This window comes from Hevea brasiliensis, chromosome 11 (genome assembly GCF_030052815.1).
Source record: "Hevea brasiliensis isolate MT/VB/25A 57/8 chromosome 11, ASM3005281v1, whole genome shotgun sequence".
Classification (NCBI taxonomy): Eukaryota; Viridiplantae; Streptophyta; class Magnoliopsida; order Malpighiales; family Euphorbiaceae; genus Hevea; species Hevea brasiliensis.
In genome coordinates this window covers 97641748-97653254 of record NC_079503.1, presented here as the reverse complement: position 1 = coordinate 97653254, position 11507 = coordinate 97641748, and the positions used below count along the sequence as shown (strand labels likewise).

The window sequence follows — 11507 nt, the reverse complement described above, 5'->3', positions numbered from 1 at the left end:
TTGTACGCCGATTTCATTCATAAATTTCCCGTTCACAGATTGATAAATAGATTATAAATATTAAAATTAATAAAAATTTAGTGCATAAAAAATTATTAATAAAAATAGAATTTAAATTTAAATAAAAAATCAATTTTATATAGTAAGCCAATTTAACTAATTAAATTAGAATTTTTCTTAATTATATTTATGAGATTAAGATTATAAAATCACTAAATTAGAAATTATTATAGAAATTTTGGTATAAGTAAGATCATTATTATTATTAAAATAATATTAAAATTTTAATTTATATCAATTACAATAATATTTAGAAATTAAAATTATTTATATATTTACATATAAATAAAGTGTCGCTAGCATTGAATTCGAATGGATTAATATATCATTATTAAAAATATTAGTGATAAATTTATTATTATTAAAAATTATTAGTGACAAAATTATATAAATTAGTTATAGATATATTCAACAGTTATTCTAAGTGCTGTTGTTTTGGATGCTGCCCTAATTGATGTAGTGACTGTTTGGCATTGCCCTAACTGATATAATCATTTTTATTTTAAGATTCAAATGAAAATAAATCAAAATTAAATTGATATTAATCAATATAAAAATTATATATTTAGATTATGGAAGTTTGAATAGACAGAATTTAAAGAGTTTTTAAGCAAATTATTTTTTTATCATAATAATTTTTTGTATGGTATGTATGCTATGTTATAACACAATTTGATAAAAGCAATTCAAATTAGTGTGCCTGGTGTCAGGGACAGGGAGCAAACTATAATCTTGAGACTCATCTGAATTAGCCATAAGGCCAGGAATGGTGAATGGATCAATTCAACATTAGCAATAGTAAAATCATTAACACAAAACAGGAGAGAGCAAATTCACTTGGTGTAAATTGATTAGTTTTCAATCCTTTTATACCATTTTGCACTTGTACTGAATTGATGTCTTTGCAGAGTTCAGGGCAAGCATTTCAGCTTCTCTCTTCTCCACTTCATTAGCTTCAACTTCCCTTCTGCCATTGTCCTTTTTCTGTTCGCAAATGCTGCTTCTCACCAGTTCACCAAGGACTAAGGCCTTGTTCGACAATAGTTTTTAAGATAGTGTTTAGTGAATTCACAAAGGATGATGCATGAGTAATTTCATGATTTGAAGCAGGGGATGAGAGTTTATACAAGTAGTTGACAAAGATCACTAACATATCAGACATACTGTAGTATTATATCAGGGAAAAAAGGCTGGGGTACAAAGATAAGCAGAATGCTCCCTTGTTCCAAAATACATTGCAGTTCTCAGTGTTCATAGAGTTTTATAAGCAATTTGAGAATTACAATGGAAGAAAAAAAAAATGTCCTATCTCATAACTGTTTTTAAAATAAGCATATTTAAATGAATAAGAGGAAACCCATGAAATTACCCTGAGAGAATCAGAATTGTGTAAGTGCAACCACAGATTTCTAGGTTAATGCATTGGCACCTGCAACAATCTCCAGTATTTCTCCGGTAATCTTTGCCTGGCGCTCCCTATTGTAAACGATGGAAAGGGTCTTCTTCAATTCTACTGCATTATCAGTTGCATTGCTCATAGCGCTCATCCTAGAAGCAAGCTCACTGGCCAGTGATTCCTGCAATGCCTTCAAAATCTGACTATTCAAATATAGAGGTAACAAGGCATCAAGAATCTGAACTGGGTCCTGCTCAAACTGCAAAATGGGTGAGAAATCTACTGTTTGAGTCCTAAAAACATCTCTCTCTACAGTTAACTTCCCTTCTTTTGTTGTCAACCTGAAGAGTTCATCCTCAGCAGCATCCACACAGTTCCCATTAATGTCACAAATCTCTCCCTTTGGTGAGAGTGGAAGCAATGTGTGTATGACAGGATCAGACTTGACCAGTGACACAAATTTCGTGTATAAAAGCTCCACCTTATCAACCTCTTCGCTAACAAAGAGTGAAAATACATCATCTGCAATTGCTTGAGCCTCTTTAGCTGTAGGGAGAGTGGTACCCTCGAGAAACCTATCAACTGGAATATAAGGCCGCCTTACAAAATAAGAGTTGCCCTTCTTTCCAACGCTAACGACAGTATAATCAAGTCCAAGACCCTGCAATTCTGCAATTCTTGCTTCTGCTTTTTTGATAATATTATTGTTGAAAGGTCCACAAAGACCTCTATCACCAGTAACAACAACCAGAGCAACTTTCTTGACCGGCCTAATTTTGGTGAGAGGCACATCTATGTCCTCAGTTTGGAGCTGTTCATTAATGTTGTAAAGAACTTCTACAAGAGTTTCAGAGAAAGGCCTACCATTGACAACAGCTTCTTGTGCTCTCCTCACCTTTGCAGCAGCAACAAGCTTCATGGCCTCGGTGATCTTCTGTGTGTTCTTCACTGAATTTATACGACTTCGAAGCTCACGGAGACCACAATGAATTGGGGTCACAGAAGAGGATCTTGAAGGGTTGCTGCTGGATGAACTGTGAGTAGGAAGCTGAAAAGGGTTGAGAGAAGAGCGAAAAGATAGTGAAGAGGTGTCAGAAAGAGATGGTTTTGAGGACACCAACATTGTCAGATTTGAGCAAGACATGTTGGTAGTGAACGTTCTGTAGCTCTAGCCAGAGATCAAAAGAGAAGAGGAGGGAGTTCTGGCTTGTGGTTTTTAGTCTGTCAGAATGGTTTACGCGAGTGTCTTATCTTTTTCATGTTTATGGTTTATGGTTTAGAGGAAATGAGTGGAGGGAAGGGAAGGGAGAGGATGAGGCTTTGGGATAAGGATTTTGACCGTTGGAGATTGCTTTGGACAAGCATTTGATTCATTTGCTGTAACATTATTGTACATGTCTAAGCTGATGTGGCAAGATCTCAGTGGAATACTGCATTTGTGATCACTTGATAGGTTCCACACTACAGGCTGAGAAGTATATGCGGCTTTGAGACTAAGATGCTTTCAAGGAGGTAGACATCGCAGCCGGTTCGGTCTGGGTAGGTTCTGGGTCAGAATTAACAATTTTGATTCAATGGCTTAAGAGACTATGATCAAATCGCAATGTTTTTTTGTGTTTTGATTTTAATCCGTTCTCAATTCAATTCGATTTTGATCAAACTTAATGGTTGAAAACTCTTTTCATTCTTCTAAAAGGAAAAATTTAGTTTTAATTCGAAATCAAATCAAAATCGATTTTAATTAATTTCAATCTGATTCAAATTAAATTATGGACTCAAATCAAAATCGATTTGAGTTGCATTTGCAGTGCAAGTTAAAAATTATCTCATTTGTAATTTGGAATGAGCTGCATGAAAAATAAATAAAATCATTTTCACACCTATGAAGATTCTGATAGTACCCCCAACAAAATTTTAATAATAATAATGATAAGCCAGCAGAAATTTCAGGACCACACGATCACAAGGGAAATCAATTTCAACATCATTAGAGATGTTTCAAACGTACCTGACATGTAGCATGCAGTTCAGTTTGCCATCAAGGTGTTACAAGTTATGACATCAAATAAACCCATCCTCTGCGACATATCTTTCAGAAGTCCTGCAAGATCCAACGACCTGAACCACTGTTTCAATGTTGCCCTCCTTGCATTGCCAGTCAATCGAAGTAGCAAAATGTAATGGCATCAGGAACCAGGCTAACATACTGGCCCGAAATATATTACCCTTGTGAAGGATATTGGTAATCCCTTTTTCATTGATCTCTTTAGACTACATTATGTTTCAATTTAAAATCCTCCACAACAACCCGTTTTACGCAAATTGGGAGTGTTAACAGAATCTATCTACAAGCAAAATATCACATGTACATAACCCTAGAATAAATGATAAAATTTACTAATTTTAATTCACAAATAATTAACACAAAAAGCTACCCCCTCCTATTCATAGCATATCTCCAGTGGGCATACAAATCAGAAAAGCTTCATGGTAAAAGAGTTAGTGACAAAGCAAAGTCAACCCAGCTTCTCTTGATCGTATCTGGGATTTTCAGTTGTCATTCCTGTGCTCAAACTTGTATTTGTTCGACAAGATCGTTTCCTGGGTTTCTTCAATGAGGAAACAGCGAGAGGACCAAGGCTGAGTTGTTGTGCCATGTCCGTAACTTCCTTCTCTGTTGCAACTGTTTTCATGCTTGGTGTTGTCTTCCTGCAAGATCTATTGGGACGACATGAAGCTAAGTTTTTGGCAATAGGACAAACACTCATTGCACACTCTTCATGCTTATCCTTTCTGCTTGGAGGATCAACAGTCGCACATGATTCTAGAGTTAACCAAGAGCTGCTAGCAGCATCCTTCCCCAGGCTTGTCAGACCCAACTCTAAGAAAGGACTGCCTTTCCCAGGGATAGAAGTATTGCTCTGAGGATGAACAGGACTACTCCATTCACATTGTTTATCACCACAATCTGCATCAGTTGCAATTTTTTCTGTTGCCAAACTTGGAAGGTCCTATTTACAACATGATCGAATAGGATGTCAAATAACATGATGAAAGTAAAAAAATGCATTTTGAGAAAAGTAATCAGTTTCCAATAGAACATGTTAGAAGCATTTGTGAGGGGACGAGAAAGGAAGTGAACCATGTTACTTCACCAAACCCCAGACATCTACACAAACAACATCAGAAAACAAGGAAACATAGCAATGTCTCCCACAATGCAAAAGCAGCAAGACTAAACAAAAATCAAATAATAGCTGTAGAAAGATAGTGGTATAATGAGTACGCCAAGCCCCAGTAGTTAAAAAATAAAGTTCCATCATGTGATGTGCAGTGAATTACACATAGAACAGCTCTGTAAAATAGCGAATCACTTGATGCATCAACAAATTAAACTGTCAGTTTGATTAGGACATAATTATCATATGATAGCAATTCCATTAAGTCATGAGGAGTTCAAGCACTCAGCTGAATATCCTGTGTCTCTCAGGATTCAAAAGTAGCCAAACACTAATAAAACAGAGAGTAAAGTCACCTTATAGTGCACCTCTGCAACTAGTTCACAGCCCAAACCCTCCTCCCCGTCAGAATCAGCCATCTCCTCACGTTCGAACTCTACATGTTCTTCAATTTCTTCATCAGAGTCACTCAACTCTTCCTGTTCCATCACAATCTCTGGGTGAGACTGGTCCCCTAGGTCATCCATGTTGCAGCCGCTGTCATTATTGCTTGGGACAATTGACGCATCAGCACTAGCACCGTTTTGTTGGTGACATGAATTGTTAGTTTTGTGCTTTTCAATTGTATTTCCAGCATTTGGTGCACTTATTGTTGACTTTGGTTCATTATTTGCACCAAAATCTCTACTTTCCTTAGTTTTCTCTTTTCTGGTCGTAGAACTTAGATGGATTTCCAAGTCCAGTTCATTAGCTTTCTCATTCGGAACAGAGGCTTTTGAGCCAGTAGCAGATGGACTACTATTGACCAGTGATGTAGTCTGAACAGCATCTAAAGTATTTTGAAATTGAGCAGATTTGCCTCCCAAGCAAACAAATTGGTGAGTATTGGAGCATGCTGTGGCAACGTCACTATTTTCATCATCAGTTCTTTGCAAAAGAGGATGGAAGTCAATCCCACATGATGCTGAAGCAGATTCCTTTGTCTTTGAAGATTTATTGAAACAACCAGCAATGTGATTTGCTTGGTGTGGACCATGAACGAGACTCAGATTCAACTGAGGCTGATTTGCTGAAAAGAATGTAAAAGAACTAGAAGTACCAGTTCTACAACTCGGTGGAAAATATGATAGACGTCCATCTTCAGGAGCTTGGAACAGTAACGGATGCATCTGAAGATCTGAATCAGCACCCCTCTCTTCAGCACCACATGTATCATGGAGAACTGAAGATTCTTCACGATGTGAACTTGTTAGCTCTTCTGGGCATGAATTTGTGACATCATCTGTCACTTGATTGCTTTTATCCCTTTTAGCTTTTGCCAAACTGGTGGTTCTCAAATTTGCAACATGTGGAAGCTGAGGAACTATATTTTCTTTTCCAGCATCACTATTACTACCTCCTGAGGCAGATACCTTTATAGGCACTCCGCACTGGTTGCTTTTGAAAGCTGCTTGAGAAATTACACGAACAGTTGGTGGAAGATTTACAGGGGGCAAGTCTGGAGCCAATTTCACTAAGTGTGCACCATCAGTTATACGAGTCCGATATGGCCACAAATAAATTTGAGACTTAGCAGCATTTGGTGCTGTGTCAGAAACTTGGTGGTTCAGTTGCACAGAATTAGGAGGACAATGTCTAACATGAGTAAAGTGTGACATATTATGAGGATATTGATAATAACGAGCATATGGAAAGCCATGCATATTATCAATCTGGGATTGCTCCCTAATGTGACTACCCTCTCTTAGCAATGCACCACTAGGAAGGTTTTTGTCCCTAAGGTTTAAGCAGGAATGGCATGATGCATCTGGTCTCCAATCTGCTAAAAATGCCTGATGAACATAAGCGTCACTTGCATGATCTACATAATCATCTCCACTATTATTTTCTCCACCTGTGCTGTCAACATGATTGTCCTGCAGTCAAATAAAGAACTAAATGAAGTTAAATAACCATCTAAAGACAAACCCTCAATCAACCAGTAACAAGTACAAGCTAACTTAAATCATACCGATATAGAGCAAGCTAGTGTGAACGTCTTTTTACTTGTTGAAACATGAAGCTCAACTTGGAAGAAGCACATTATATGGCATATATGCATGCACACATGGAGAAAAAAATAAAAAGGATACACCACATAATTTATTAGTCAATTTTTAACTTGTGCCAGATTTTGTAACAATCTTTATTAAAAATATCTCAATGTCCCATGCTAAATGATCAATTTTCTTGTTCTATTACATAATGCTATTGCACTTTGAAGCATAGAATGTGATGAGCTAGAATCAAACCCAAGCCAAGCCAGCCAGGCATGGTCCAGCTTATTCACAACCCAAACCCATACATCTTAATGCAAAAGGATATAAGAGCATGTGTGCAACTAGCCATTAGTCAGTCAAAATAAGGTTTAATCCACCAAAAACTCATTAAGACAAGGTAACATACTTGATACTACTATTGCATAACATGGTAAGATGTGAAATTCTGGATGATAACAAACCTCTTTGTCAGATATCCGTTGCCAGTTTGCCAAATCTGCAGTTTTGCACTTTCTTCTATTTGATTCATATATCCGTCGTTTTTCCTTTTTTGCAGCATCTAATTTATATGATCTCTGAGTTCCAAGGGCAATCCGCCACTGTCGGGCTAGTAAGGATGGATCCCTATGTGGGACAATGAATCTCCAAACTGACATCCAATCATGTTTAAAAACCCTGAGTCCCTGGAATGAGGTGTTAAAAATCAGAAAACAAATTCTGCGGAAAAGCTTGAGGGCAGGGGGGGCAGAATTGAGAAAGGGCTTGCATGATATTACCTCATGAATGCATTCTATCTCCTCTGCAGTCAATGGAGAAGTTTTCATCCTCCGAACTGCCTGTATAAATTAGCAAGAAGTTGGAGTAGATTTTCACTAATTACAAGTAATGAGAACACATCCCAAACTAATTACGTAACGTCTTCATGGAACCATCCAAAAAGATTACATGTGTAGTTAGGGCAGTTAAGTAGATAAAGTACACAAGATATTGCTCTCAGGTATGGTAAATTATTTCCATCATGGTATGGAGAGAAAGATGGAGGGAAGGAGAAGGAGGAGGAAGCTGCACAAACCACAGCTGAAAGGTGCAAGATAATGAAAATAAAAAGTAGGATGAATGCATACTTCCGACTAGCAAATATATAAAGGCAAATAAGGCCTGAGATTTTGTGCATACCTTTATTGGATTTTCTGGTGCTTTTGATGAGCAACGATTTTTCTGCCTAACAAAAATCTGTAATGCAAGTAGTAGATAATGCTTGAGTGCCACAATGCTGCTGATATAATAAAACATTACATGCAACAGTATCTTCTAACTTTAGAAACTAAGAACTACCAAAAACACATTTCTCGATCACAAAGACACATTTAAAAAGTGTAGTAATCACGCAGACTTATTATATGCATGGTAGAAAATGAAGCATATATTTGACACATAAATATTGGAACTTACAACCTTTTCATTGTAGACCCAAGGCCAAGACTTCTTATAATTACATTAGACAGTGTGCCGAAGTACCTGACTCTGAAGTGAATAAAAGTGCATAGAATAAAGGTTTTAGGATAAAAATGACTTCACTAACTTACCTATTAAAGGCCAAAATATATGCTCTCTATATTCATCGCCATAAAAATTAAAAAAAAAAAAGGAGAGAGAGAGAGAGAGAGAGAGAGAGATTAATCAACACATATGCACAAATAGGCTTACATTTTAATTCATAAAAAGATTACCAGAAGCCAGTGTGTTTGCAATACAGACTCTACAATATAAACTACCTGGTGCTTAGATTTGCAAGGAAGAAAACGCTGTTGAATTGCCTTCCAATCTGTATTATATTCCATCATTCCCAAAGCTAACAATCTGCATTAAAAACCCCTATTAAAAACTGCAAAACCTTGACAGTCAAATCTTATTAATTATGATTAAAGAACACTAGTAATTGACACTATACAAAAACATAGCATGAGGCCCCCAATGAACAAAGAAGAAGGAGACTGAGTGCTGCTCTCTGCTCTTCTGTAAATGCATTTTTTTTTTAATTTTCTTCAAAATCTTATAGGTTAACTTAAATGCTAGAAAAATCTATGATTTTATTTACCCATCAAAGCCAGAATGCAATGACTGTCGATAATTTGTTTATGCAAACTTCATGATGTTTCCCCACAAAATATGACCAAAATTATCTAAGGTGACACACCTCAAAGCAGAAAAATAATCAAGCATAAAAATAAGTCAATTGCAACCATCAGTTCAATGAAAGCATTATATGAGTATATGAAATAGAAAATGAGAAATCATGCACTCACTCATCCTCTGAATCGGTAAAAAGGACTCGATTTGCAACAGCTGCAGGAGGTGGCTTATGCGGAAATAGTGCTGGATTGAACAGAGGAAAAAACCTCTGTGCTAACTTGCTAATATCTTTTGGGACTAAAGCAACTGATTGCTTTTTGGCATTCTCAACAATGGAAGCAGCCAATGTCTTCTTAGGTGGTTGTAGACGAGGTGTAGATGGCACTGTACTAGCAGCAGTAAGCACCTTTGCTTTTGAAACTTCACCATTTGCGTCAGTTAAGAATGGAGAACCAGGAAGCTGAAAGAGTGGTTCCCTCTCATTCCATGTATCACAACTAGAATCCAAATGACGCTGCCGATATTCCTGGACAGCTGTGAAAATAAATACTAATCAATGTCAAGAATTTAAATTTTAAGCTGCTGAAAGAGCATATAAAAAGAAAATGCAAAATTGCCTTGTTGCTTTTAAATGACATACCATTAAAAACATCATCCATATACCTTCCAACCAAATTAAGCGGAGCTACATCTAGAATGGATATTATTGGATCACCCATGAATGGTGCCCAGAACAAGCCAGCAGTTTGTGGGGAACTATTCTGACCATTGAAAACAGGATTATTTCTTCCCTTGGCCATGGAAATGTTTTGAGAAACTAACATCTGTTCGTTTGGAGTAGAAGAGGATTCAGTGCATTGCGCTGGGTTATCGTTGGAGGGTTCATCTGTCACTGACGGGCACATATAGGGAGGGCGAAAGCAAATACAAGGATATGGCACACTTCCGCAGGCTATTACTTCATCACGTTTATGAAGCATCTCAAAAATTAATCCCTGAACCTGGGAGGCAATCTGTTGCCGGGAAGGATCAAGAATGCTAAGGGAAAACACTTGAATAAGAAGCTGCACATGTTCATGTATCAAACAATGCAACTGGCCTATTTGCTGTGGGGTGAATCCATTTATGAAGCCATCTTCCGCTGGAGAAGACAGATAGCTTGGGGCAGCCTCAGGCATCAAACTCTTCCCATCAGCAGTAGAGAACGAAGAAATTGCTCCATTTGGCAAAATTGGCAACAGGGGGCGCAAAGGCCTCTTTGTCTGTTCTAAAAGCTTCTTTTTGTACAGAGCAGAGGCCTTTTGGCGTCTATTCTGCCTGGTCTCTGGACGTCGACCACCTCTCTCATGCTCCACTTTTCTATCCTTATACCTTTTACTGTCATCAACATCACTCTCAAGCAACTCTTCAAGTTCTATCTCAAAATCTGCATCATTATCCTCATCTTCATCATCAACATTTCCATTATCTTGAGTCGCTTGACCATCACCATCTCCACCCTGTAAAACAGCTGCAAGAAATTTCCTGTATTCTTCTTCATCATCAACATTCTGAAGGTCATCCTCATCATCAGTTTCTTGAAGGAAAGTCTCAAGTTCATCGAGCGTAAAACTTGCAAGGGAATAGCGAGCCCTAGTGCGCTTCCAAATAGCATCCTCGCCATCCAAACTCATTGCAGGTATACTTAAGGTATTCTCCTTCTCTCGAACACTTTCATTTTCCGGTTGAGAGATGGAATCACATTTCCTCTTCTTAGATTTTCTATTAAGGGGTCTTTGGAGTTGTTTTTCACTCTCAGGAGAAAACGCACTTTGCATCACAACCTCCTCTCCATGCTCAGAATCTCCAACAGCATAATTTCGCACTTCACCAATAGTTGGTTTAGAAGAATTACCCTCCAAACCTTCGACTTCAGAGCTCAAACTCGAAGAAGCTTCTGGCGAAGGTGTTCCCTTCAAAAAGGGGTTGAAATCTACGTCTTCCTCCTCGTCTTCATCCTCATTCTCATTTTCATCCGCTTCCTGAGGCTTTGAACCACTCTCGTCGATATCCATGGAGCCATTTTGTTGATCACTCGTTTGCCCATTGATACATGAAGACATTTTGAAACAAAAACATCCAATACAATCCAATCAACCCTAATAAGCAAATCCAAATAACACAAGTTAACAGAAACTTAAAGCTAAACAAAACATCGTTGAAATATCAATTGCATTTGGTGTAACGAACACCAAGAACCCTGGAGAGGCAGGAAAGCTGAATTGGAAACTCATAAACAATGAAAATGCACATCGGGAACAATTTTCACAACATGTGAGACGCCGAATCAAACAGTAAATAATAAAGATGAAGAACCTTTGAATTGGAGAAGAGATTGAAATTGTTGGATATTGCTACGAGGAACCAGTTGCTTGTGCTGGCGGACTGCTGAGCCTGAGTTTATACTAACAGAGGGTGGAAACCTCGCCGTTCCACGGGGATTTAAAACGAGAAGCCGTTTTATGGAAGAAGGAACGATGCCGTGGAGAGAAAACGAAGCGGGTGCGAGAAAGGGATAGCAATTGGGCCGGCAATGGGTCGGATTTTGTGGGTTGATGTGATGTAACTCTAATAAAATAAAATGAGTTTAGATAAAATACAATCTACTTTGCAATGAATTTAAATTTGTAAAAATAATACACATTACGCATCGGACTGAGT

General features: G+C 37.7%; 2 protein-coding genes across 2 annotated transcripts; both read right to left on the bottom strand.

Annotated features, from left to right (window-relative positions):
* Positions 1-1207: 1207 nt before the first annotated feature.
* On the bottom strand, positions 1208-2765 carry LOC110639474 (ATP synthase gamma chain, chloroplastic). Its single transcript, XM_058130455.1, has one exon. The coding sequence runs from the start codon at positions 2598-2600 to the stop codon at positions 1470-1472; it is 1131 nt and encodes a 376-aa protein (XP_057986438.1). The 5' UTR covers positions 2601-2765; the 3' UTR covers positions 1208-1469.
* A 928-nt stretch (positions 2766-3693) lies between these two features.
* On the bottom strand, positions 3694-11373 carry LOC110639487 (uncharacterized). Its single transcript, XM_021790469.2, has 9 exons — positions 11163-11373; positions 9448-10945; positions 8981-9341; positions 8450-8534; positions 7851-7907; positions 7451-7510; positions 7136-7357; positions 4992-6551; positions 3694-4467 (listed from the first exon to the last, which is right to left on the bottom strand). Exons 2-9 carry the CDS (start codon positions 10907-10909, stop codon positions 3973-3975), a joined length of 4302 nt encoding a protein of 1433 aa, XP_021646161.2. The 5' UTR covers positions 10910-10945; positions 11163-11373; the 3' UTR covers positions 3694-3972.
* Positions 11374-11507: the final 134 nt, after the last annotated feature.

Coding starts and splice junctions, on each gene's coding strand:
- LOC110639487 (XM_021790469.2), bottom strand. CDS start 10,909: ATGTCTTCATGTATCAATGGGCAAACGAGTGATCAACAAAATGGCTCC. Junction 9,342..9,447: donor TATGGATGATGTTTTTAATG/GTATGTCATTTA, acceptor TTATTTTCACAG/CTGTCCAGGAATATCGGCAG. Junction 7,908..8,449: donor CTTGCAAATCTAAGCACCAG/GTAGTTTATATT, acceptor CTTGCATTACAG/ATTTTTGTTAGGCAGAAAAA.
- LOC110639474 (XM_058130455.1), bottom strand. CDS start 2,600: ATGTCTTGCTCAAATCTGACAATGTTGGTGTCCTCAAAACCATCTCTT.